This window comes from Egretta garzetta, unplaced genomic scaffold (genome assembly GCF_000687185.1).
Source record: "Egretta garzetta isolate BGI_Z169 unplaced genomic scaffold, ASM68718v1 scaffold130, whole genome shotgun sequence".
NCBI classification, from domain to species: Eukaryota; Metazoa; Chordata; class Aves; order Pelecaniformes; family Ardeidae; genus Egretta; species Egretta garzetta.
Genome location: NW_009258284.1, coordinates 3,200,628 through 3,224,325, shown reverse-complemented (window position 1 = coordinate 3,224,325; position 23,698 = coordinate 3,200,628). Strand labels below are relative to the sequence as shown.

The 23,698-nt window shown below is 38.5% G+C and overlaps 1 protein-coding gene across 1 annotated transcript in view; it reads right to left on the bottom strand.

Moving 5' to 3' along the window:
• The window catches only part of CRIM1 (cysteine rich transmembrane BMP regulator 1), a 206,194-nt gene that overhangs the window by 84,574 nt on the left and 97,922 nt on the right, over positions 1–23,698 (bottom strand). Inside the window, exons 5-6 of the mRNA XM_009637026.2 lie at positions 23,212–23,454; positions 14,774–14,894 (exon numbers count right to left, since the gene is read on the bottom strand). Of these exons, the coding sequence (XP_009635321.1) occupies positions 14,774–14,894; positions 23,212–23,454 (364 nt within the window). The remainder of the gene's footprint in view (positions 1–14,773; positions 14,895–23,211; positions 23,455–23,698) is intronic.

The following is a 23,698-nucleotide window of genomic DNA, read 5'->3' as shown; positions in this document are numbered from 1 at the left end:
GGGCTGAAAAAGGTGTCTAAAAGACCGACGGGAGCCAATGTTCCCTTCTGCAGAAAAGACTCCTTCCCATTCAGAGCAATCAAAGCTTCACATACTCAGTCACAGTATAAGCAAACAAAACCCCATGCTCCAAAATTTTATAAATTGACTTCCCGTTTGGTTAAAAAGTAATCCATGCATAGGAGAACGTCAATGTAGGAAATGGTCTCAGGTCTCAGATGGACTTTTAAATAGTCTGCATTCTTTTCAGCCAGCTCTGGTAGGAAAACCTTTGACCATTGTCCAGACTATTAGCATGGAAAACATTGTTCTGGAGACAGAAGTCTTTCAGGAAGAAACCCAAGGAATTCTGGTAGCCAAGCATGGCTGTCACACTGCCAATACGACAACATCTGGAAATTTGGAATACGTGATCCAGTTCTCACTAAGAGAGCAAATGAGCTTTATAGTACTAGATTTTTCTGAAGTGCCTTTTGAATCAGAGGGATAGATGGAAAAGAAGCTGTAGTCCAGCTCTGTGCTCTATCACAGGCAGCTCTCCACCCGCAGGGCGTATCTTAGCCTCGGCAGTGAGCATTAGGTTTGAAGAAGTTTAGCAGGCCAGATTGTGATTAAGCCTATTGATAGTGGCCATGGTCCTTCTCAAAGTAGTTTCTACAAAATTTAACAGTTCAGACTGCTGATCAGTAAGGGTCAATGTTGCTTCTGAGCTGCTCCCTCTAAAACCATAACTTGCCCAAGGAAAACAGATACAGCAGGAGTTACTGCAGGGAGACCGTCCCAGAGAGAAGACAACTTTATATGATGCCTTCTCTCTTTACACAGCTTGCAGCAATACCATTGAAACATCAAATAACATGGTGGCATCCAGAAGTTTCAAGATTAAAGGGAGGTCAGTACTTGAGGCACCAAGAAGTTGGCATTCAGCATCTGCCCCTCACACCTTATCAGCAAAGGCTCTAAGAAAACACATCTCTTGGGATGTTATACCATAAGAGCACTCAAATTGGGTCAAGAAGAACATGTCCTTTTAACAAGGAAGAAGAGTCCTGTAAGAGAGTACAATGTCCCCTAACAAGAGGGCTCAGAAAGAAAAAAAGGAGACTCAAACAGTCACGCAAGAGACTTCACTTGAGCGCAGCCTGCAAGGGTGGTGGGATGGCCTGGAAGGAACCAAGAATCCAAGTAAGAAGTCAGCTGTACTGAAATTTTGAACATGCAGAATAAACCTGACTGGTAAAAGGAATTGTCTCCAGTTCTTCAGGTTAAAAAAATAAAAAAAAAGTAATAACAACAATAACCCTAGAAATTTCAACAACTGAGCAAAGGAAACTTCAGTATATATAGAACCAGAAACAAGATGATGTTCATTAACTAATGCTTTACTGATTGAATAAGGTAACTGCTTCAGTAATATAAAATGGCCCGATTTTAATTTCAGTTTTAAGTTCTTCAAAACAGAAATAGTTTCATTACTTGTTTTTTTTAATGTTTGAGGGGGTTTTGTTTGGGGTTTTTGTTTGTTTTTTCTTTTATATCAACATTTTCCTTTTTCCTTCATGTCACCAAAAGTACGAAAAGGAAAAGGAAAAGGAAAAAGAAGAAGAAGAAAAAAACAAAAATCAAACTGAATAATTGTAAATGACAATTTTTATTTAAAATCTGATTATCTTGGTTCATTTACTTCTGTTATTAAACAGATGAAAAGAGAGAAGGGTTTGGTTAGCCTCAGAAAAGCTGTTTTGATGGTAGGATCAAAAGAGTTCTCCAGGCACAAGGCATAATGACTATGAAAATAAGAACAGGCACCTTGGAAAAAAAGATTTAGTATCAGTGAATGGGAAGGTTGGGGTGGGGGTGTGTTGAGGAGAGGGATATTTATTTTGAGGATCAAAACAAAATTAAGTCTGAAGCACTGAGACTAGAGAAAAGCATTCCTGAAACATATACCACATTCCTGTGGAGATTTTATCTCGGTCCTTCTTTTTTTTCCTTGCAGGAATCTAATACAATGTGCGTTAACATTATTAGCACTGATGTTACCTAAATGTAGTAGAGAAAACTCCCCCAGATCCGTTAATGTAAACACTTAAGGATACTGTAAAATAAGCAATTTTCACAACAGAACTCCCAGCATTATCAAAGCTTGATGAACCTGTGGCAAGGAAAAGAGAGTAAATGCAAGACCCTCCCCACGATCAAGCATAGGGTAGAAGAGATGACGATACATCCAAAATGAAATATTAACATAGCAATCTCGTGAAATCAGCCCAGGATTATGTCCGTATTACTTACACTTGAAACCATGACATGAGTTAAGTAGGCATGATGATGAGTTTTAAACTGGTCAAAATACAGTTTAAGGATTCAACCAAATGCAGGTCTTAGAAAAGAGAAGCTGCAGACCTACAGAAAGTGACGCTACAGGCAAAGACAAAGCCATTGGGACACCTCCACCCAAGCAGTTCAGCTAGAATTTTCCTAAATCTTCAGACGTAGAGACTGGAGAGTTTTTGCCCACAAGTTCACGGTTACTGTTTTATACATTTGGCATTTTCAGTTTTAAAGATATGACTAAGCAAGTCAGTAATGAAAATATTCCTTTTTCCTGGAAAGCTTTTAGTGTTTTGTTTTAGAGATCAATAACAAAGCTGAAGAAGAAGATGGCAGACCAACTGTGGAAGTTGCATATAACACTTACTGTTGGACCACTTCCAAATGCTCCAGAGTTTTGCATCGCTTCTATATGAACTGACTCACATGGAAGTTCTTCCTATTCTAATTCTCCAGGGGGTTTACTTATCAAGAAATCAAAGCTAGTGTACTCCCAAGGAAGAACTCCTTTCTAAAATTCTGGATATTGTTACAAACAGATACCCAATATAATAGTGTGTTTTTCCATGAGTAAAGTGATCACAGGGGCCATTTAAATACTACAAAAATATTACAAAAATATTAAATATTACAAAAGGCAACTACCTAGCTTTTAGTTAAAGATACTGTGACAGTGAATGGGTTTTGTGCATCTTTTACATATCATTAGTGCTAGGAAGTAGCAAACAGATGCTAAGCAAGGGAAAAAGCCATAAAATCAGCATTCACATCAGGTAGATTACCATCTTTCCAAGGCTTACTGGAATCCAAAGAGTTAATTATGACTAGAAGACTTGATTTTATCATTTGACTAATGTTAAATCAATCGGTCTGTTCCCCAGAGGGACAAGAGAGGAGGAAAAGAGGACTGTCACACAAGAGTCACGCCATGGAACCAGTAGGCACACAACCACTGGCCAAGTGCCCTGACTTTTCAAGTGCACTGATTTTTTCAAGTACACTGATATATGCATAGAGCCTTTTGAATTCATCAGTATATGAAATAAAACACAATAAACAAGGCTAACCCTGCATTTTTCTTAAGTTTTGCCATAACAGCTTATGTTTTTTTTCTGTTGAAGTTCTCTTTGTTTTTTACAACTATGTACCTCAGTTACTCTTTCCTTAGCTTTATCAGCTTCACCCTCATAATGCAGCAAACATTTCAAAACCAAAGAGAAGATACTAGTTAAGATATTATTCAAATGTCAGTTATCTGGAATCTATTTCTTTTCTTTTTTCACTACTTTTTAATGGGGAATTATAAATATCTGATCCTCTTACAAATAAAACACAATTCCTGAAGACTTCAGGTCAAAAATCATTTACTAATAATAGTTTCATAAGCAATTCACTAACTTCAATATTCCTGTAACTCTAAACTTTCTTACTCCTGGAATGACATATCTCCTTCAAACTAAGCCATTAGGGACTCAACTAAGAAAACCAAAACCCATGAAATACATCCATAAAAAGCAAAAAAACCCCACCAACCTTTCCAAAACATGTTATTTGTTCATTTATCTGATTGTTTAGTTTGATGTCCACTTATTCTTCTTTGAAAGAAAAAAACCCCAAACAGTAATTAATCCGTATTTAGCTTTTCCATGCCATTCGCAGTATTAAACACCTGTTTGAGAACTGTTCCGTGCTGTTTTCGTATGAGAGAGACCAGAAAGCAAACTGACCAGAAGGAGGAAATATGCCCCTTCTAAAAATGTGGCAAACCATCAGATGATCATTTAGCTTCTGAATTTATTCCATTAGGGACTAAATTTAAAAATGAGGCCAGAAGATTGCTCCAGTATCCCAGTGTTTCTGAAACCAAACAAGTCCATTCAATTAATGAGACCTTTTCCATGTAGTGAGAACCATGTATGCAAGAACTGTAACCCTTTTCTGGAAACCAGATTCTTGAAATTCTACCAGTGACATTTCAAGGAAGAGTAGCGAGAAGCTACTTATTATTTTAAATCAGCCCACAAGCTTCAGTTCCACTTTTAAAATAATTTAAGAAAGAAAAAAGGAAGCAGCGATTTGTGGCTGCTGAAGTCTGACACAATGTTTCCTGCTATTTTCTGGAGGAAACACAACTTCAAATACTTTTCATGTAACCTCGTTAATGTTGGTATTCTCAGGTGCTCCTAGTACTACTGAAAACTGCCAGGAAACTCTCAAGTCCACTTCCCTTCTAAAACGCAAACATCCAAGTGATAATTCTATTGCTTTATTACCTATATGGGTCTCCCTAGGCATCTGAGCAGCTTGAGTTTGAAGACGACGGTCAAAGACGTTCGTGATCTCTGCGATACAGACAGAAATTTGCCTGTTCAAGTTTGAAATTATTCTGAACTAAATCACCTATTCAATTTCCAAACAAGTTAATAGCTGATTAAGTAGAAGAAATGGAACAAAATAGAGTGGGAAGTCTTGGGGGGAGGAGGGAGTGCAATATTCGGCGTGATCAAGGTATTCACTAATTCTTAGACTGACAAGTGAAAACCAATATTTGTAACAGAAAGACATGTCTAGCAGCTTATTATAAATTGAAAGAGTTCAAACACCAGCTCGCTTGTCAAGAATGCAAACAAAACCAAATTTTAAAGACACTACAACCTCATTCTACTCCCAGGCATAAAACACCATCTAAAAGTAGAGAGAATTAAGAGTTACTTTAATTTATCTGGGTTAAATTTTCTTCTTAACAGTGAAAGAGTAATGCACCATTAACACAGCACACAGTTAGATTCAAGTACTACATACACTTCTGCATAAAAACTCATACGTAAAAAAGGAAGCTGCTTGCGTAAACTATGATCAATACCTCCCCTTGTGCAAATGCTGGGTTTTTTTTTTTGCTTATGGGAAACGTGCTCCTTCTTTTAGGTAGCATTGTCTTGAAAGGTTTTGCAATTCAATACTTCCTTGGAGTTGGTGGAAGAGCACGGAATTGTACTTATAACATGGAATACAGGTGCATAAATCTGATCTTATAAAAGATGCAAGCAGGGACCCCTATATTTACAATGTCTTACAGCTTCTTCTGCAGAACATTCACATGCTTTTTCTTCTAAAAACATTCTCATGTTTCCTCTCTTTATTAGAGGTCTCTGACACTCAGAAGTCAGCCACCAGGCTCCAGAAATGTCTCGCATTTCAAGATCTTCTGTTCAAGTTTTATTGAGATGGCTTTAAAAAACCCCCAAACAAACCTATAACCTTTTTCTCATTTGTGGACTTCAGGAATATATGGCTGCATGCCAAAACAACCCACATTGTGAGGCTGGACACCAAGGCAGCAATAACGATCATCACACTGAGAACATCTAGGAATTGCTGAGGCAGCTGCAGTAAAGGAGGAAAAAGGGGACTTTAAATTCAGCAATTCATTACATCTCCTGGAAAACCAACACAGAAAAGATGGACATGGAACGTGGGTCACCTATAAAGGTCACATCACACCACACATGTGCCCTTTTATCCTTGCTCTTTGTGGATATTCAGTACAGTGCAGTCTCAAAACAGGACTAAATACCACTTTCTCTCTTAGCAGACCTGAATGAAAAAAATGGTTTTCCTGGGAAAAATATTTGCTGTTTCCTAACTTTTGAGGCTTTCACTTTAAAGACTAAAATATATGAACGTGCTGAAACACCTTGTTGTGGTTTAACCCAGCAGGCAGCTGAACGCCACACAGCTGCTTGCTCGCTCCCCACCTCCCCAGTGGGATGGAGGAGAGAATCGGGGGGAAAAAAGTAAAACCCATGGGTTGAGATAAAGCCAGTTTAATTAAACAGCAGAGGAAAAGAATAACAATAATAATGGTAAGGGAATATACAGAATGTACAAAACAAGTGATGCACAATGCAAATTGCTCACCACCCGCTGACCGATGCCCAGCCTGTCCCGAGCAGCGATCACTCTCCCCTTGGCCAACTCCCCCCGAGCATGATGTCAAGTGGTATGGAATGGCCCTTTGGCCAGTGGGGGTCAGCTGTCCTGGCTGTGCCCCCTCCCAGCTTCCCATGCACCTGGCAGAGCATGGGGAGCTGAAAGAGTCCTTGACGAGTCTAAGCACAGCTTAGCAACAACTAAAACAACAGTCTGTTATCAACATTCTTCCAGTACTAAATCCGAATCAAAATTAACTCTATCCCAGCCGAAACCAGGACGCACCTATTTCCAGATATTATGAAACTCCACAAAATTGCAGTGTTCTATTTAGCCTTTTCATCAACTGTTAAAACAAGAAAACCCTATTGCAAGCCTGAGCTTGACATGCAATGGGTTCAACTGGCATCAATGTAGAGCTTCCCTTTGATACAAACCCTGCCTCTTTAGTAAGCAACAGTCTCCAATTCAACACCAAGTGTTACAGCACTGGAGGGTCAGAGGTACTTGCGATGGCAAAGTGGTCTGCTAGACTTAAAGTACAGGAAGAACAACTTGAGCACGTCGGCCATGATAGCTAGAAACCAGAGTTCCTAAGATGCTGATGAAAGAACTGAAGGCATAGCAAAGCTTCTGCAGAACTCGTAACATGCTTTTGTTAGACCTTTGGTCCACCTACCCAGATTTCTCTGGAATCAAGCCCTGAATAGAAACCTCGGGAAGGTACAGGTGCTTGGATTTGGATTTGGTCTTACCAGTTCCAGCTGAACTTTCCTTTAACAAAAACTGGGATCCACAACCACTTTCTCTTGGATACCATTTCTTGAAGATGAGATGGGTGGAGGAGAAGGATCTAAAATTCTAGAACAAATACAAGGGAGACCTCTGTATCAGCACAAGTTGCCTAAGAGAGGTGACTGGTACAGGGGGAAAAGAGAAAAAGTTACATCTCCTGAAAAATCATGACTGCCCTCAGAAGAAGGTTGGGAAAAACGAAGTGGTGATTCCTCTACTGAATACCCAATGTAACATAAAATTAAGGTCTTCCGAAGACAGGAGGACCTAAGAAAAGAATCTAGATAAACATGCAAGAATCATGTCATATTTTGATAAGGAATGACATAAAAAAGATCTGACCCAGCTAAGCAGCTAAGAAGAATCAACAGAAAGGGTACACTTTACTCCTCCTATTGAGTGGGACAGATGCAAAGGGAGTCAGGGACTCAGAGTCTTCCTCTACAGATGCTATCAGAAGGAAAACATTATCCAACTAGCTGTGTGTGGGTACTCTCAATTATAACACAAATATAAACTGGTAATAGCTTAAAGGAGAGCTACAACTACAGGCTCCCCAGTTATGATCCTGGTGGCTGTCACAAAACGAGAAGAAAAGAACTGTGCTGGTTTATGTGTAGCTACCACTAGGATTCCCTAGACACTAGTTTAACATAAAATACAGAATATTGGCTGGTAGGCCTAATGCCGTGACAGGACGTGGGCACAATAGATAAAACAATGACAACAGGTCCAAGAGTCATAAAAGGGGATAAAGTACATTAAAAGCAATCGCTTACTGGGCAAAGTAATCTAGAAGGATAACAAAATCATAAATAAATATAAATGACCTCTGAAGATGTGTGCTTTTTGCAAAAACAGCTGTCACAGAACCTCTGTTTCAGTTCACTACCATAAAAAGACAGCACGGTTGACTTAACTGGTATCTACAAGTCTTCTGAAAAATAAAAGTAAAACTGCTAATGATTAATTTCTCAAGTGGCATCTATATTGTGCCTAAGACAGCACAAAGTTCTAGCGGAAACAAATGACTACAAATAATAATGTCTTTAGAACTGCTAAATAAAGTACACTCATGTTAAAAATATTTTAGTATAGGACAGATGCAAAAGATTGTTTTTCTTAATTTAATAGATTATTCTGGAGAGGTGAACCTGTGTGAACCTCATGAGGTTCAACAAGGCCAAGTGCAAGGTCCTGCACCTGGGTCGGGGCAACCCCCAGTATCAATACAGGCTGGGGGAAGAAAGGATGGAGGGCAGCCCTGCCCAGAGGGACTTGGGGGCACTGATGGATGAAAAGCTGGACATGAGCCGGCAGTGTGCGCTGGCAGCCCAGAAGCCAACCCTACCCTAGGCTGCATCAGTGACAGTAGTCAGAAAATGATGGAGCAGAAATTAAGCAGCAGAAGGAAAGAATTTGGGAAATTGCTACCATTTGGTTGAACTTTCCCAGAAAAATAGTGGACAAATTTTATGAATAGTAGAAGATACCAAGATGAATAGTAATTACCTTGGAATTATGAAGTGTGTTTTGTCAAAGCTGTCCATTTTTCTTACAAATCCTCTGGATAAGGGAAGATCGACAGATACCACCTGGGTTGTTTGTATGAAAGCTTTTGTTGCCCCATCCCTGGAAGCATTCAAGGCCAGATTGGATGGGGCTCTGAGCAACCTGATCTGGTTAGGGGTGTCCCTGCTCCTGCAGGGGGTTGGACTGGATGGGCTCTAGGGGTCCCTTCCAACCCAAAACATTCTGTGATTCTCAAAATGAAACATGGTTTTGTAAATTTACTCTTTTTCCTACTATTTCATCCCCTGAAAGCTAATTTTACTTAATTAAATGTGACAATAGACTCTGGTTTTGTACTGTTCTAAGTTATAATCAATTTCCATCCAAATAAAGCTTAGTATCAGCTTTGGGTATATAAATGATTTGCTACTACATCAAAGTATTACTCATTTTTTTGAACTGTATAAAAATGTAAGCATTTAAGAATTGGGGGGGGGAGCAGAGGCAGAGGTGTGCTGTTTTCTAAATAAAGCTTTATGTTTGGGGAAAACAAAATGCACATATAAATTGCCCCTCTGACCCCCCAACAGGACTGAGTAGGTGATTACAATGTAAAACCACACTTTACTATACCGTCCAGAGAACTAACAGTTTTTCTGGTCAAGCACATTTTACATCTTTTACCACACTGCAGACCAAACCGCGGCACTGCCATTCACAGCAGCCCCAGACTGAGCCATTTTAGCCACATACAAAGAGAAACCAACAGGGAAAAGACTATTCAAACAAGGGGAAAAAAAAAAGTTCTATGACCAATTCATTTAAGAAACTTTTTCAGAGGTTTTCTTCTACACAATAAACTTGAAGAGTTTTGCATTTGCAGCACCATCCAGCCATCTGTAACTAAGCGATAGTGAAATGGTCTGACTCAAAGAGTCTTCATTCGCTCATCCCTCAAGCCCAAGTCTTTTTGGGCTCCTATCTTGCAAGACGGTATCTGTAAAAAGCTCTGCTTCACTTTTCTGACATATGAAATAGTCAGTAACTTGTAGTCCTGCTTCATTTAGATCTATTAAACAGTTCACTGCTCTTAAAAGTTGCTGTCCTGCTGTAACTTATCTGCTTCTGTTACCCTTTATTTACATTTGTTTTTTTCCCCTCCTCCTCCCACCATAACCTTCAAACTGCTTTTTTAAAGTTAAGACTCAGATATAAAATAAACTACTGGAGATTTTGATGGATAAACATATATAACTTATTTCTAAACTTTTTCTAGTCTAGAACATATTCAGGCTTCTGGTGTGAGCTTTTTAAATAAGTATGTCAAGCAAACTTATTACTGGGATTTAGCAAACATATTCCTGGATGCTTCTCTCCTCTCAGAAGTATATTATTATATCCTACACTATCAGCAAGATATTCAAGCCAGCACGTGCATGCTGCAAGAGCTCACCTCAGGAGGCAAAGGACCATGACGCCAACTCATCGGGACTGATTCACTTCCAAAATCCAGGGGAGGATTTGTAAGACTCTATTAATTTAAAAGCCCTATTATTTTTTTAAAAGCTAGAAACCAATCCAAGGAAAGGGACTGGTGACTACAGAAGACAGAAACTGAGAAAGAAGGTGCTCTGATGATCAGATTTTTAAGGCAAGCTTACTGTCTTCAAAAGACAAAAGCAAGTTTCATAAAACTGTCAAAGTAACACTGGTGGCTTTTAGCTATAATTGTATCCTTTAATCCTTCTCAATTCAATGCTTTATCAGTTTTCCCACTATTTTTCTCAGAACTGATGTCAAGATAACCAGGCTTTAATGTTCTTTTTAATATTGGCACAGTAACAATATCTTTCTGGTTCTCCAGAAGTTTCTTGGTTTATCTGGTTTTATTAAAAGGCTGACCACAAATAGCTGAAAAAAAGATCTCCATAATAACAGAGCACTGAATGAATCTTGAAGTTCCAAGATTTGTAATTGGCAACAGCAGGGAGAATGGAAACTGGAGCAAGGGAAAAGCCTGTACTTAGATTACATGAAGGGAGAAGAGCACAGAAGCAACAGGATAAAACTAGAGCAAGAAGAGGAGACCTAGTAAAGGCTAAATTTACAACCAATTCTAACAAAGAGAGCAGCCAGAAAGAAAAAAAGATAATCCAAAAGTATTCACTGCAAAGCTATCCAAACATGCCATTTACTTCTCTGTATATAATCTGATGAAAAATGTACAAAACCATGTGAGCAATAAAGATATTAAGCCAACACTAATCACTGATACCAGCTCTCGTTGTTACAGTTCATTCTTCATAGATAAAAAGTTAAACAGTTTTTTACACTTATGAAAAAAAGAAATTCTCAAAGGGATCTGAAAATCTGAAGAAAATTCATTCACAATGGAAAAATTGGACACATCCGAAGATAATGGATTCTATACACTTCATATTGATCATCCCTTCATTTAACTGTGTGACAGAAGACTACAGACTTACGTTAATAAAACTGTGATAACGTGTTCTCTGTAAGAGCTCTAATACATTGTTATTTGATAAGCTCCTTGGAGAAGGGAGCATCTTTATCAAGACCAGAGACAGACATATCGTTTAGCTTTCCTAACCTAACAGCGGGAAATTTAAGGTTAGTATTTCATGACAGCCTGATGAAAGCTGAACCAACTGCTATTTTGATATTAATGCCCAATCAGTAGGGTGTTCTGTTTGCGGTACTGCATTAGAAATCAGTGTGAAACTAAATATGATCTCTGAATGCAAGCACAAGAACTTAGGGTATCAGAGTTTTCAATATTATGAATATGCATTCAAGAGCTCACTCGTACTGTGAATGCCATCTCAACACCAGACTTCAGGATCTCTGTTTTCCTAGCAAGTTACATACAAGAAGCCAGCCAAGAACAAGATGGGCGAGAGAAGTCAATCTGGTCCTGCTGTATGCGAAGCTGTCAGCTACGTGCTAGCAGAGTCAGTGAGATGCCATCCACCCTCAATCGTCATACTTGCCTCGACACCTCTCCGGTTCTGCTGGTATTAAGCCTTTATTTTAGTGGCAGTAAATGAAACAAATAATCATAATTTCTTGAAGAAGTCCATTAACAAAAGTAGTTTCATGAAGTCTGAAGTCTACGACCTTATGAAACAGTCTTTGCTTTTAATAAATTATTCTCAAATGTACATTAAGTCATACAGTGCCACTTCTGAACTTAATTCTAATGATTAAAAAGAGATACGATATGGATTTAGGTGATTCTAAACTGAATCACAGTCAATGCAATGGTAATATTTCAGAATTAGTTTAGTAAGAACTTCCAGAATTAAGGAAAAACATCCCCTTTTCCCAATGTAGAGTCATTCATCCATAAATCTGCACTTTGACTTTCTCTACAGTTTTGAAATGCAAGTATCGCGTGGGATAGAGGCCCTGGTTTCGAATATAAAGGTCCAATGTTTCCTCAAATCTGAGGTAACATTGAATGTGAATTCAAATGCTTTGACTTTCATGTTCCAAGTAACTGAACTTACTTCCCCTTTCTGCTCTCTCTCTTTTCATACATATATTATCTTCCCTCTAACCTTCATCTAATCTTTCTTTTCTGATTATCCCCATGTCTGCGTTCCTCTATACCCCTCTTCAAGTACGATCTTTACCTGCGGCACATGAATGACAACTATGGCACTGTCTTCCCTAAGAAGCATGGCAGTATATTAAAACCTAAATAAATAAATACATTTCTAGCTGGCGTACGACATGTAAAGCATCTATATGAACTTATTGCTGCCAGATTCAGCTTTTCGTCTTTCCTTCTCATCTACTCGATTAAAAAGTGCATTATTGCTTTGGCTGAATTAAGGCAATCCAAAAATCTAGCAACCCACATAATACATAATTCAGCAACACAGACTGAGCCACTGAATTAAAAATTAATGGTGGAATATAAAACACTTATAATTGTTTCAACCTGCCTGCAGACTTAGGTCTACATTATGCTAATTATGTTTTTTTCCAGTTTTACACGTCAAGGAGGGTGGAGATATTAACAGACACAAACCTCAGAAACCCCGATCCGATCATACGACTCCAGGAGCTAAGAACTCACCCATCCCAGCCCCGATCCCTTGTTAAACTCTGATCCCAGCAATGCACAGCGATCTGATTTCCAAGAGGTTCCCATGCGATTCACAATTATCTAACAATTCACAAACTCCAGAGCTGCATCAGTTACAGTGAACACACAGCAAACCAGCTGGTTTTATTTTTAAACATTATGAAAGAAATAAAAAGATTTTTTCAAGGACATGTTTGCTCTAGGTGTTTTATATAACATCAGTTTGCATGCATGTGCTAGAAATAGAAAATTATTTCCAGTTGGTCATTTTTCTGAAGTAAATGAAGTTTTATTTTCTCAGTACTCTATGTTCCTTGACAGAAGGACCACTGAAGTTATCATCTACACAGAATAAAGTAGATATTTTTTCATTCCCTCCACCCAAGCAACAGAAAAAAATCAAACCACAACTTATATTAGACTGTAGAAAAATAGAACACAATTTTACATTCAGGAAACAAAAATAATTTGGCCTATTTATCACTCTTTAATCCATCACGTTGAAACAAATTTGGAAATAAAAATCTACCACTAATCTCAGTGGTCTGTTGTGTGAATGTTTGAGTGTTAATCTAAACTAGAAATTTATGAAATTTTAATCTGAGATTGCTTCTTTGACTTTGTAATCTATCTTTCCAAATACAGTCCTTGGTAGCATTTTATTCCAGTTGTTTTGAACATGCTGAGCTGTACTAGCAGCAATGTTAAAAATCTACAGCCTCCTCTGCAATCCCAACTAGTCAGGTCAGCTCTCAACTAATGTGGAATTATCGCAACTCCTACTAAGGTTAATGAGAATATGTTAAAGAGTGAAAGGGAGGATACTGAGAATCCATACCAAGTTCTGGTCCAAAATTTCAGAAAAAAAAAAAAAAAAAAAAAACAAAAACAAAAACAAAAAACAACCAGAAAAGAAAACAACAACTCTGAATGAAAGAACATTTGTAGCATTCACTGAATAGGGAAAGTAAGTATTTTTAAGTAGCAGATTACTACGTATATTCTATAATTACAAATAAAATGTGTTGCATTTAGAAATATATTTTCAAATTTTAATAGAGAGGATTATGCCACTACATGAGGTTCCTCACATCTCTTTTCCTGTCAATTTTTTTTTAAATAGATATATTTTTAACTCTCCATGGAATAAGAGACCCTCATATTTCATGGAAACACCAGTTACAAAGAAGTCACCATATTAAATGTGTGCCCAAAGGGTACCCAACAGGGAAGATCCCCGATTCATTACACAACCTTTGCCAGTTTCTACTTCCTGAATTCTTTACAAGTTCATCGCTGCTTTACAATCTCACAAGGGGTTGAGAACATGGCAATATTGTACGGTGCAAAGACGTTCACACCAAATAAACCTACTAGTTGCATCTACAAGAAATACTTCCTTTTTTAAGTAAAATATTTTCGGCGATGGTACTTTTTGCTTGAATTCATATTTATTGGGCATATTGCTGAATCAGGGTTCAGGAAGTCTGTTGTAAAAACAGGAGCTGAAACAGTGGTGCAGATTTGTGGAACAAAACCAACTCCAGATTGTCTTGTTTTTCTGAATTGAGATAAATTATACCTACTGGAGTAACAACAGAAGTAAAATGGAAGCAAGTACTTGAAACTTCCCCACAGTTCCAGATAGCTGCCATCTTTCAGCTTCTTACCCTGGTCTTCCACATAAAAAAATACCTTTTTTTCTTTAACTAGGCGAGAGTTTCTCTGGCATTTCTGCCATCTCCATCATTTACCTCCTTACCGTCATCAAAGACTTTCCAAAGTTTCTCAAAAAAAGTTATGCTTGTAAAATTAATCGAATACATTGAAAAAACAGAGGCACAAATCCCTCCAAGTAATTTTAGCAAGAGTCAGCTTCACGTACATTTGCACTGAGAAGAATTTTCTTCTGCTTCAAAAAGATAGATTTCACATTTCCATCAGCCTGATACACCTTTAACCTACTTCATGTGGTTTTTTATTGTGTATTAACATTTATTGCCACAGAAGTTTGCGTTATTATCCTGCATTTATAGTACTTGAATTGTAAAGAACAAGTTAAAACCACTCAGCCATCAAGACACCAACCTTGTGGGCAGGGTACAGCAGCCATCAGCCGTCAGCCTGACTTGGGTTTCGTAGCTATCCAGTGGGCAAACAACTTGTTGAACAGGAGGACATTCGACTGTGCTGCAATCCACACTGAACACTACGAAGGAAGGGGAGAAGAAAATTCCTTTTACTCATGCTTTAGAAGCGTTTTGCAAATTACTTCATTGTAAGCAACCAGTTATGCATCGGCATAATTTAATTTAGGTCAGAAAAATTTTCTAATGAATACATGCTGGGTAGGTAACATCACAAAAAGACTTCCTTTCTCTTTAAGATTCACTTTTTAAAATTGTTGGCTTGGGAAGCAACTGAACTAATATTAGTTAATAGAGGCTTTATAAAAGTTAGAGAGGGAACCTTAAACAATCATTACACCTGTGCATAATATTAGTTACTAGACATATGCTAGGTTAATGAGAATACATTTTCCCCACAGCTTTTAAAACAGTAAACAATTCATTGTTTACTTTTTCCTGATTGAAGTCTGTTTAAAGAGTGAAATACCTGGGTTATAGGAAATAATAATAATAAAAAAAAAAACCAACCAAACATACACTACAGATTTTTGTCTGCAAATGTTAACTACATTTTTAAGGCTTAATCCATTAGGTTGTGTTGTTTAAGTATGTATATATGGTGAAAATGAAATGCAAATTACCAAATCTATCTGCATTAATGAGATGAAGAGTTCCACATAACTAGTAAGACTGACCAAGGCTTTTTAGAAAGCAACAAATGCTTAGAAATGCAAAAAAACCCACCTCAAACCCAGGTAGAATATACATTTAATCCTATGGGTCATACTCAGGAAAGTTGAAACACAGCTTTGACTTGTTTGGTCCTAAATCTCCCATGTTAACAAACAGTACCAGCTCAGGCAGTATCTATTTGCTATCCCTTATCATAATCATCCTAAGAAAATATAGAATGAAACACGGTTGCCTCTTTAAAGAAATAAGCTACCTACCGACTGAGTAGGCAGGATGAACAGAATGTTATCAGACTAAAAATTATACAGTACAATATCCCTGATTACTGATTAAACTTCACTTCAGTATTGACACTGTTACGACCGCTTCCTGCAGTGCTAAATCAGCTTGGCAATGCTACACCACGCTTCTTGCAAGAGCTGATACCTTTCAAAGTCCCATTTTCTGTCTTCTAGTCCTACATTTTTCAGGCTTGATCCTCAGAGGTACGCAGGAATAATAATTCCATCAGTCATAAGACATCAGCCTCGGAATTGCACCTACTTCGCATATGTCATTAAGCATTTAAATGCAAGTACAAGTTCAATGAAACCAGCTTGCAGCTCATCAAGGTTAGGATCAGTAGGTTTGTCCTCGAGACCATTAAGTTTCAAAGTATGTGAGTATCCTCTGTACAAGCGATATTCAGAATCTGCCTGTTTTTCCAGTTATTTGGGAAATGGAGCCATCTGCTAAAATCAGAGCTACCTGACAAGGTCAAGAAGTTCTCACTGAGAAATGCACAAATTTAATGAAACCCCATTTTGTGGAGCAATGCAGAACATTACTAAATTTAAGTGGAAAGATTCCAGTTACTAATCTTGACAATGACAATTATCAAATTAACTTTTATATCTCCTCATAAACACACCAAAAATACCTATTTGCCTTTAAGGCAAGGAATACTTAATTTTATAGCATTTGACTTTAAAAAGCCCTGGAGTTTTATGTTCCATTTTATTAACAAATAACACGTTTGAAACAGCTCTTCTGTAAGAAACATACATCTAGTTCTTCCACCATCACAACAGGCACTGAGAATCACGAGCTCATCAGTTGGCCCAACGCAACCAACACAATTTGCACGATTCTGCTGTACACAACTGACACTACCAGTGTCCAGTTGCCCCAATTTAAACTAGTAACCTTCCTACCTCCCCGGATTCAAGGTCCTCTCCGCCTCCTCCCCAGGTAAGCAGCCTGGGAAAAACCAGCCGACAAGTTCTACCAACAGGCTGCTACTGCACAGCTCTTTCTGCGTGCGCCTTTCCATATACCAGTAATAACAAGGAAAGAAAAAAAAAAAAAAAAAAAACACAACGAAAACTCCCTAATCGCACCACCAAGTCTCAGCTAAGGTGCTTTTTCTTCCTAAACAGTTCAAATTCTTTCCAGTGTGCTAGTATATGGCTCGCTAACACTGAAAAGCAGCCCAAACAGTCTCTATTAAAAAAGTACAACCCTGAGAAAAATTACAAACAAATCTCAAATCAAGAGCATTCAGTTAGAAAATTCTAATGTAATTAAGTGGCTGTTGTGTCTCAGTGGTTCCCCAATTTGATTTGACCTACCCATTTTTATTTATATTATACTGATCTCTCAGCAGTACCAGAGCGCCCTCCAATTCTTGAAAGGATTAGTAGGATTTGGTGAACAAAGGGTATGCACAGAGCTTATCCACCATGCACAGAATTTTATAATCCACACTCACAGCCCACCTCAGCCTTCTCTCCAAACTGGGAGATCTTTATTATTACATTATTAGATTAAACAGAACATTAATTAGAACAGCTGAGCTTGGAGAGGACCTCTAGAGTTCATCTGGTCCAACCCCCTTCCCAAGCCAGGCCATGCAGACCTAGTTGCCCAGGACCATGCCTACATAGCTCCAAGGATGGAGACTCCACCACCTCTCTCGGCAACCTGTGCCAGTGCTTGGTCACCCTTGTGGTGAAAAAGTGCTCCCTGATGTTCAGAGGGAACCTCCGTTGTTTCAGTTTGTGTCCGCTGCCTCTGGTCCTGCCATTGCGCACCACTGAGAAGAGCTTGGCTCCGTCCTTACCCCCTCCCTTCAGGTATTTATATGCATTGATGAGATCCCCCCAAGCCTTTTCTTCTCCAGGTTGAACAGCCCCAGCTCTCTCAGCTTTTCCTCACAGGGTAGAGATGAAGAGAGGTAAGAGATGAAAGATATTTGAAGGAGGAAAAAAAAATTCCTATTTTTTTTCAGATTTAAATGGGTTTCTCAAACTGGAAAAAGTATTAAGACAAACTTCCCGATAAGCTGAAAATATTGTGAGGTTACAGAACAGCCTGTAATCAGATTCTTCATTACTTAAAAACATGTCTCCCAGATGAGCTGTACTACCGTCCTAAAAAATAAGACTGCAAACATTTGCCACTGAACTACTCATCTTGTTTTCACATCTTGCTTTGATTCCAATAATTACAAAATGTACTTTTCACGAACAGGTCTGTTATAAGCTATTATTATATATTTTATTGTAAGCTGAAAAAAAAATGAAAATCCTGTCTGAAGATTTTTGTCTATCCTAGAAGCTTTAAGTTTTAAATGACAAATTACATGACAAGTATGTACCTTCAAGAACTCATAAACATGTTGCAATTTCCTATCAGTGAAAATGGACCTGATCAACCTTTCCTTACAAGTCTTCAGGAACTTTCTCATGCACTGAATTTGTATACAGTAGCATCTGAGAGTCACTAATTTTTCTACAAGAACATAGCAGAAACCCTACCATGGTTGCAGACCCTGACATAGCTGCAGTAGCGCGCAACCTCCTTTGTAGGCTACAAAACCCAAGGTCTCTGGTCATGAAACTGTTAATACCTAGGTGAAAATAACTTCAGAGTAGAATATGTTAACACATGTATATTAAGTTTCACCTTTATGTATTTATGCTGGCTTTCCAGAGAATACAACGTACAGTTCAGGGGCAAGATCTAAATAGCTACCTACGCATCTGAAGGTCCGGGATCAAGGCAGCATTGGCATCTCTGATGCAACAAAGTGGCTCAGCACAGGAAAGACATCAGATTTTTCCAGAAGTCACAGCTTTCTGGGGGTCCAGTACAAACAAGCCAAACAATACCATTCTCTTTACAATTGTGTTTACACCAGGATTTTCTACCAGAAAAAAGACTCCATTGCAGTATGAGTAATTTTTAGGCCATGCAGGGGTGTTGGAGAAGGTGAGCGAATGAAAGCTCTGCGAGAAGAACGACAAATGAGCAGCCTTTTCAACAGAGGTTCTGTCCTCGTGTGACGGACATCTCCCAGTGCTTTCCCAAGGATGTCAGAACCTAAGAGATGCCACTCCTCACCTCACCATACACAACAACACCAACAAAGTTATCAATAAAGGTAGAACCGTTGGATTACTGCCAAAGTAAACTATTTACCTTTCTTTATTCAGAAGTAGCAGCTAGAGTTCCTGTCACAATTTCAGCAAAATACCTTTTAGATTAGGTTTTAACTCCATTTTTAAATAAACAAACATGATTTAAAAAATCTTATTGCTCATACTACTTTATCATAGAATCACAGAATGTTTTGGGTTGGAAGGGATCCCTAGAGCCCATCTAGCCCAACCCCCCTGCAGGAGCAGGGACACCGCTAACCACATCAGGTTGCTCACAGCCCCATCCAACCTGGCTGTGAATGTTCCCAGGGATGGGGCCTCCACCACCTCTCTGGGCAACCCATTCCAATGCCAATGCCTTTAATTGTTTTATTCCTAAAGTAGAAGAGGTAGAAGAGGAAGTGGATCTCAAAATGAAAGATTTTATCTTCTTAGCAGATGAGGCACATATACCCCCACAAGTCTTATTTCAGGTTATTTTTATTTTTACCATTAACACATGCAGCTCCATTTGAGACCGTTCATTCAAACTATCTTTAAGAAAAAAAAAAACCAACTTATTTTTGAGAATATTTTTTAAGAACTGTAACTCGCAGCTTAAAAGTATATTCAGTGCTCATTCAGTCAATACACTGCTCACGAATAGCACAGCTCTTAGGAACAAAGAGGAAAAAAGGAACATGCCGCTTATGGCATCGGCTCACTGTCATCTCACCTCTGAGCTCAGCAACCGCAGCAGAACACAAGGGACTCGACACACTCGTTCTCAGTAGGTACCACAACGGTGATGAGATGCTTGGTGGAGCAACGTGTTAGAACATTTAACACAAATTAATCTGGGGGTTAACAGACCGGTATGACTAAGCTACTAAGTCTCTTCACTGTTCATTTTAATTGAATGCCAATGCCTTTAATCGTTTTATTCCTAAAGCAGAAGAGGTAGAAGAGGAAGGGGATCTCAAAACGAAAGATTTTATTTTTACCCTAGCATTTAGACCTAAGGAAACACTTCTTATTTTCCTTTCAGTAACTCATTTGCCAATCACAGTATTTGAACATATGCAGTTCTCAGCAGAAGGCTCCAAACTCAAATGCCACAGCAAACTGGAGAGCAGTGACATCTTATTTAAGGAACAGAAATAAACACAATTTATGCCAATAAGCATTTGCGCAACTAAAGCATAAGGCAGCACTGCTGTCGCAGGAAGCCGTCCTCCCAGCTTCTGGCCATTTGTTTCCATCAGAAAGCCCCTGTTGGTGCAAAACCCCTATGGAGGCTGGTCACGCAGACGTAGAGGTGCAGGAAGAGTGTTCTGGTTGCAGCACTCACAGAACTAAAGGTTTTAGGTCTGTGGCGAAATATGGAAAACAGTTTTCTCGGTTCAACATGTAAACGCCACAGACACGCTGACACTATTCAGTAAAACCAGTGACATCAGCCCCATAAAAAACTCTGCATGAACATGTATCTAACAGGCCTTATACTGTCCCTTGTCCCCTTTTTTCCCCAGCAACATGGCACTAAAACCAGAAGAAATATGAAACAGAGCACTGCTAGTTCGGTTCCTCTCCAACTCTTCTTTCCTACACTTCTTCAAGTTTCCAGGTCAAACCCTGAAGACACAAGGTTTATTACCAGGCTTACCATGGGCTGAATAAATATTCCTGCCATGTAAGGAGCATTATCTGACTTCACTTTATGACCACTATTTGAGCAAATCCACATAGATAATTCACACAGTGTTCATGCATACATAAACCCAGGTATATGCTACTACATATACAGTAGTACATGTATATACACATAGAGAATAAATGGCATAAAACAGTGCAAGAGAGGCAGGATGGACTAAACTACCTCCAGAGTCATCTAGTCTTCCAACCTAAATGATTCTATAATTCTATAAGCCTATGAATATATAATCCTAATAAAACAAGATATTCTATTACCTGGTCTTGAACAAAGTGAAAGACCACAGACAGTGGTGAACATGACGGAACAGTTTAGATGGAAAAAACCAGCAAGGTTCATGCTGGCTTGCAAATTTAAAAATAAAATCCCTAAACTTTCTACAAGAAAGGAAACATTAAAAAAAAAAAAAATTAGCATTTGTTTAGTCTATAAGTTCAGATTTGCAAAGATGTGTCATTAAAAAAACCAAAAAACAACAAAACCTTCTGTGGTAAGTAATTTGTGATCTACTAGGATTTGTCAACATTCACCTACTCCTTTCCCTGCCTTCCAGTCTTGCATCGGCTTGTTTTTCCTTCGTGATCTTCCCACTATGTCAAACGGTGAACGGAAGAAACATGTAGACGAAAGATATAAAAGTAAACCTGGGCAGCCACTGAAGTCTAACTAGACAAAAATCAGGCTATGTAGTGACTAACAATTCCATATTAATATCACTCCCTTTTTTTCCCTGAAGCCAAGCCACTGCAACAAGTAGGGGCCCCACTTTCTCTGTAGTTTGCAGTTCAGCATTGTACCTTCCATCACCCATCACTGGGGGGATGCACAAGAATACCCACCTACACTCCTTGGCCTCTTAGCCCCAGCCTAAGAAACACACTTTCATCATCTCCCAAGGTAGGGAGAACCCTCTGCTTTCCCTTAGCCTCTCAATTTCTAACCCCATCGCAAAGCCTACACTTCCCTTAGATCCTGTTAGTCTCCTTCCCCAATCTGTCCAAAGCCTCTGCTCTTCTACCCTTCTGACATGCAACTTCATTTTTCCAGTACCTTCACATCTTAGCTCCCTACAACAAAAAATACAAACTACTTCAGAAAACAACATATACACAGCTACACAAATCCACTAATGCAATAAATAATCGCATATTCAATTTGAAGATTCTGTAGTAGTAATAAGCTGAAAGCAACCTTCAATAAGTAACCTACGAAGGTAAGTTTGGTCTGATTTGAAAACTACAAGATGGGAATGCAAATAGTAGTTGGGGGGACATGATCACAGCTAACATTTATTTTAAGAAATAAAGAAATAATCCAAAGTCAGGAAGATAAAATTCAGTAAAGGCATACCTTAAGTATATATAGAAAGAACGTACAAATATAGTGGTTCAGTAGCAGTCATGCTACAGAAAGATCTTGGGATCACAGCATTTCACAAACTAAATATAACTCTTGTAAAACAGTCAGCTCTTATTTAGAATTTTGCATGAAAGACAGAAAGTAATTATTCTACAGCATTTAGTGCTGATGAAGACTCACCCAAAATAGTAGTCTGCTTTTAGACACCACATTTTAAAGACATGTGGATAAACTTAAGAAAACTTCAGAGGAGCAACATAACAAGGAAGGGGTCCAAGGAAACTATGCCATAAGAAATTACAGCTAATTCTACATGAAAGAAGACTAAGGTTGACAAAATATTCCAGAGCAAAAATTTTTATAAGGACTTGTTCACCAGCTGCTCAGGACAGAGGATGAAAAAGTTTGCGTGCATTTCCACACAGGCAGATTTGCATTGGATATTAGGAAAAACACAAAGAAAATCACTAAAAGATACAAAGACTGTACAATTACCTTCCATGGAACATTTCAGAAAATGTTAAACAAGCATAGTAAAGGCATAGGTTAAGCATACTCTAACCTGTTTGCATATAAGATTTTGGATTATAGAGTTTTATATGCCTGCTTTCATCCCTCTGTTTTTATTATTCATCCTTAGCAAAGCCTGGATAAAAAGAAGAGTGAATTACATCTTCCACTTCACTGAGAATAATAAATCACAAGAAAGGGTGATTCATGTTCTCATGAAATGGAAAATGGGTAAATACTGAAAAAGTTGTAAAGCCTTTCACTATGCGCCTCCAAAATCCTTTTGCTCTCCAGTTTAAGGGTCATCACTTCGTAATCTAGAGAAATCTTAAGACAGAAACCTTAATTCCCTGTCCATGCACAATATATTCCTACTATGAAAAACCTTTGTATAATGTAATCAGTATATAAAGTACGTCGCTTTCACTAGTAGCATCCACAGAAATGCAATATTCTCACTAGGCTACTTTTCCCTTATTGCTCAGTTTAAGTTAATGTCTGAAGAAAAAAAAGAAAGTAAAATTTATCATAATATTTCTTTTTTTTTTTTACTGGGTATTGCCCACATATAACCATTTTAACTCTGAGGAAGAATCAGAAGAATTTAGAAGCTATATAGGCTTCATTAGACGCAATTATATGTTATTGCGCTTGTCAGGAAGTTACAAAAAAGTTGAAAAATGGAGGGGGAGAGGGGGGGGAAATCACGTCCACTTTTACCTGGTTTACATTCATAGAGATCACAGCATTCCCCTGGCTTTCCTGACGCCTTAGAAACCAATATATTCAAATAGCCAGGTTGGCAAACCTTCCTCAAGCAGCCTGCAGGATTACACACGCAACGGCTCGGGAGCGGACAGCATTCGCCAGGAGGAGCATAACCTTCAATCAGGATGGAATCTTCTGGGCAGCGAGGAGAAAACTGGACTTCACAGCGGGCCTTGGAGCAATCGGGTTTCTCTTCTGCAAGGGAGAAATCAGCATGCCATAAATGTCAGTCAAACACTGTATCGAAGCTGTAAAGATGAGTTCAGATAAAGCTCCCTTTCTTCTCCCTCCCCCCAAAACAATAAAAAGGAAACTGCTGCTGCTGAACTGATCAGTAAAAGTTATGGAATATGCTTAAAAAAAAAAAATCTTGGTATTTGCAAGATGGCAGGTGCGTTATGAAGTATTTTTACAAAAATCCTAATCTGTGCAATGTGCG